The following is a 3,827-nucleotide window of genomic DNA, read 5'->3' as shown; positions in this document are numbered from 1 at the left end:
TACAATACTTCCAAATAAATCACGCTTGACACAGCGCTGAGAACTGCAGCCTGTTCTTTAGGTGAAGCTGTCCCTGGAAGTAACGATTATCACCCCCGTATTATTATTTGTATCATGGTGGCACCTGGGCACAACTGAGAACAGGTAAGAGCTGTTAGTGTGACTAAGGATTTGTGATCCAGGGGCCCTGCGCTGACCTTTCCGCTTTTTTGATCACCCGGCAACTCACAGGTTCATTTTGCATTTTCACAGGGCTTTAGAGCTGACCAGGACAGTGACTGCTCATCATGACGGATTTCAATAGCACCAACTTCCAGCCTGCAACGTTCCAACTGGCTGGGTTCCCGGGCCTGGAAGCTGCTAATCACTGGATCTCGATCCCTTTCTGTGTGGTCTACATCACCGCCATGGTAGGGAATTGCACTGTTCTCTGCATTATCTGGGCAGACCGGCGTCTCCACCAGCCCATGTATTTGTTCCTTTGCATGTTGTCGGTCAATGACCTCGGTGTCGTGCTGTCGACCCTGCCCACAGTGCTCAGCATCTTCTGCTTCGATGTCACAGACGTCGCGTTCGACTCCTGCCTGGCCCAGATGTTTTTCATTCACTCCTTTTCCAACATGGGGTCGGGGATTTTACTGGCCATGTCGTTCGATCGCTTTGTCGCCATCTGCAACCCGCTGCGCTACGCGGCCATCTTGACCAACCCCAGGATTGTGAAAATCGGGCTGGCCATTGTGATTAGAAGCTTCAGTGTGGTTTTACCATTACCCATTCTTATTAAACGCTTGCCTTTCTGCCGCGCTGAAGCCCTCTCACACGCCTACTGTCTGCACCCGGACGTGATGAGGCTGGCGTGTGCGGACATCACAGTCAATAACATCTACGGCTTATGTGCTGTTCTCTTTGTCTTCGGAATAGACTTGCTGCTTATTGTCATCTCCTACATTCTGATTCTGAGGACCATCTTCAGTATCGCCTCTGGGGGGCAGCGTCTCAAGGCCCTGAACACCTGCGTCTCCCATGTCTGCGCTGTCTTAATATTCTACATTCCAATTATCACAGTCTCTGTCATACACAGGTATGGCGAGAACGTCCCGCCGCTGGTCCACATTCTGATGTCCAGTGCTTACCTCTTTGTGCCTCCCGTGATAAACCCCATCGTTTACAGTATAAAAACCAAGGAGATTCGAAAGAGCATCCTCAAAATGTTCTCTAGGTAACTAACCCAACCTGGGTGTGAGATGGTTTCTGATGTCTAACTTTTTCGTCTGTAAGAGGATGGATGGATGGATGGGTGCCTTAAAGTTTCAGAAGTGGCTAGTGATTTGGGGGTCTTCAGTCATGGGGTACCCAACTGGAGACATGGCAAAAGGCCTGATTTTCAAACAGGGTTGGGCACTTGTTCTCTGAAAATTGACACTTTGAAGACATCTCTGATTGGGCACCTAAAAACTGAAGCAACAAAAATTTCATATCTCATTTGAAACGTTAGGCCATGATTTCTGTATCGGGTGATTGGCTGACCATGAAAAAAGAGATGCCATAAAGTTTGAGATTAAGTAGGTGAATTGTGGCCTTTCGGGAGGATGTTTGTTCTCTATCTTATTCATTCATTATGCACAATTCTTTGTATGATGCAGGTGATGTTAAGTTTGAATTGACAGCGTATGACTGTTCTAGACTCTTTCACATTTGGAGCTGGGGGATATTGCAAATGTCTTATAAATAAAAGCAATGCAAATACAGTAATAATATGACAAGACCACAGTAGCAGTTCCAGCAGCAGATCCTTACGTGGTCTTTCCCCCGGCAGTTCCAGAGTCAGTGCATAGCTGCTTCTCCAGGACTTTCAATCTAACATGGGCTGGGCTGTTAACATTTAAGACATCAGGACCGTGTATTACACAAATAAATGAACATCCAGTGTGCAGCACTCTCCCCAATGGCCCGGGCTGTCCTCTTTTAGCCCCTGCAGGTATTAAGTTGAAAGATCCTGCCCTTTGGCGTCATCTCTCCGCCTGGTGTTAACACATTCAGGGCCCTCTCTGTGGGCTTGATGGTTTTCAACTGGAGGCAGCGATAGTATGCTGGAGCGCCGATAAGCCGGTGCCGAGGGCTGAGAGCCCCTCCGGACACTGCTCTGGTGCAGATCCAAGGAAGGGCTGGAAGAACTAACCAGTAAACCTGTATACCTGGCTCAATGACGGTGAGAGCCTCAGTCCTGTGCGGGGTGCATTGGCAGCGACTCTCTATGCTAGTCCCTCGCTACCATGTCATCAGACGGAGATAGAAAGGTTTAACCAGTGAGCTAGTGGTGCCTATGGAGAGCTGGGGAAAGTGATGGCTTTGGGAGGCTGTTTTGCAGCAGACGCAAGGCACTGGACTGGGAGCCCGGAGATCTGGGTTCTAGATCACAGCCCTACCAGTGACTGGCATTGTGACCTTGGGTGCATCTCTTCCCTAGTCTGTCTCGCTTTCACCTCCCCTCATTTGTGTGTGTTAGGGCAATGTCTGCCTGTTACTGTGTGTCTGTGTCTCTCACTGCTCAGGACCTGGGCATGGAGTGTGGGGGGATCAGGAACAATAAATAAACAACAAGACTTTAAACCCTCTGTAGCAGGGTGGTCCCCTGCTCCTGCCCAGGAGAGGGCTGTGGCTGGGGCAAGAAGCCTGGGCTGATTGGGGGAAGCAGGGTCAGCTGGGGCCATGCCCCAATCGGGCCCAGCTGGCCCCTGTAAGAGGCTGGGAGCCAGGAGCCCAGTCAGTCTCTCTCTGACTGGAGAGGGAGACAGGCCTGGCTGCTGGGGAACTCACCCGGGGACTTAGAGTGAGACAGGGCTGAGGAAAGGCCTTAGGAGCTGGGAAGCCCTAGGCCAGCAACTCCCCAGGCTGCAGGGCCTAGTTCTAGGCCCACCTAGGTATTGGGGCTGCAGGGGGGCAGCCTGAGGGTGGGTAAAGGCAGCCAGTCCAGACCCCTTCGCCAGTGATGAGTGGCTGATACCACAGTCTGCCCCAGTGAACAGGGGCTAGATGGAGACTGGGCAGTAGGCAAAACTGAGGCGAGGTGGGGATAGTGGGTTGGGGGTTCACCAGGGAGGGGAGACCCATATTGGTGGGGTACTGCCAGGGGGCAGCACCCCAGATAACAGGGCACTGGAGTCCAGGGAAGGACACGGGGGCCAAGCAGTAGTGGATCAGTGGCCTGCAGCGGGCGCTCCGGGCTGGAAATCGAGCTAATTCCCTGAGAGACCAGCAGGAGGCGCCGCAGGGGTGAGTCCGCACGTCTACACCCTCATCTTACAATGGGGTTTGGAAGCTGTGCACACAAAGGGCTGCAGAGCCGGGCTGTTTCTAGTCCCGTGCACCAGGCATCGGGTGCTAGGGGTGAGGGACCCATTCTCACATGCAGTGCATCCAGACAGTCAAATTCTCACACTTGTTCTCAAAGGTGGGCTTTGGAAAGGGCTATAGAGGGGCCACCCCCATCCCACAGTGCCCCAGGTCCAGGTACTCCACAAGGCCGCTCACACACACATGCAGGGGGCCTAAGATGCTCCATGGGGGCCTCTCCAATTCACCTCTGCCACACATCCACAAGGCACTCCAGGGCCAATCCTGTTTCCACCTGCCTTGTGTCCCTTGTGTGTGTGCGTGTGTAGGGCTGTTCCTATTCATGGCTTCCTTCCATCCAGAGAGCCAGACTTGTACTTCCCCCTCTGTGACCCATGGTCCGCAAGGCCTTGTGCTCATCCACATCTGTCTTGTCTCTAGGACACCAGTGGGCTCCCCTGCCCTTTACGCTCACTGAGTATCCAATGGTCCAT

At 52.7% G+C, this 3,827-nt stretch overlaps 1 protein-coding gene across 1 annotated transcript; it reads left to right on the top strand.

Moving 5' to 3' along the window:
- Window positions 1-287: 287 nt before the first annotated feature.
- LOC123374608 (olfactory receptor 51I1-like) lies at window positions 288-1,223 on the top strand. The gene has a single exon (XM_045024751.1). The coding sequence runs from the start codon at window positions 288-290 to the stop codon at window positions 1,221-1,223; it is 936 nt and encodes a 311-aa protein (XP_044880686.1).
- The last annotated feature ends 2,604 nt before the right edge of the window (window positions 1,224-3,827 follow it).

Source organism: Mauremys mutica, chromosome 1, assembly GCF_020497125.1.
Source record: "Mauremys mutica isolate MM-2020 ecotype Southern chromosome 1, ASM2049712v1, whole genome shotgun sequence".
Classification (NCBI taxonomy): Eukaryota; Metazoa; Chordata; order Testudines; family Geoemydidae; genus Mauremys; species Mauremys mutica.
The sequence above is the reverse complement of the archived record's forward strand: the minus strand, read 5'-3'. Positions and strand labels throughout refer to the sequence as shown.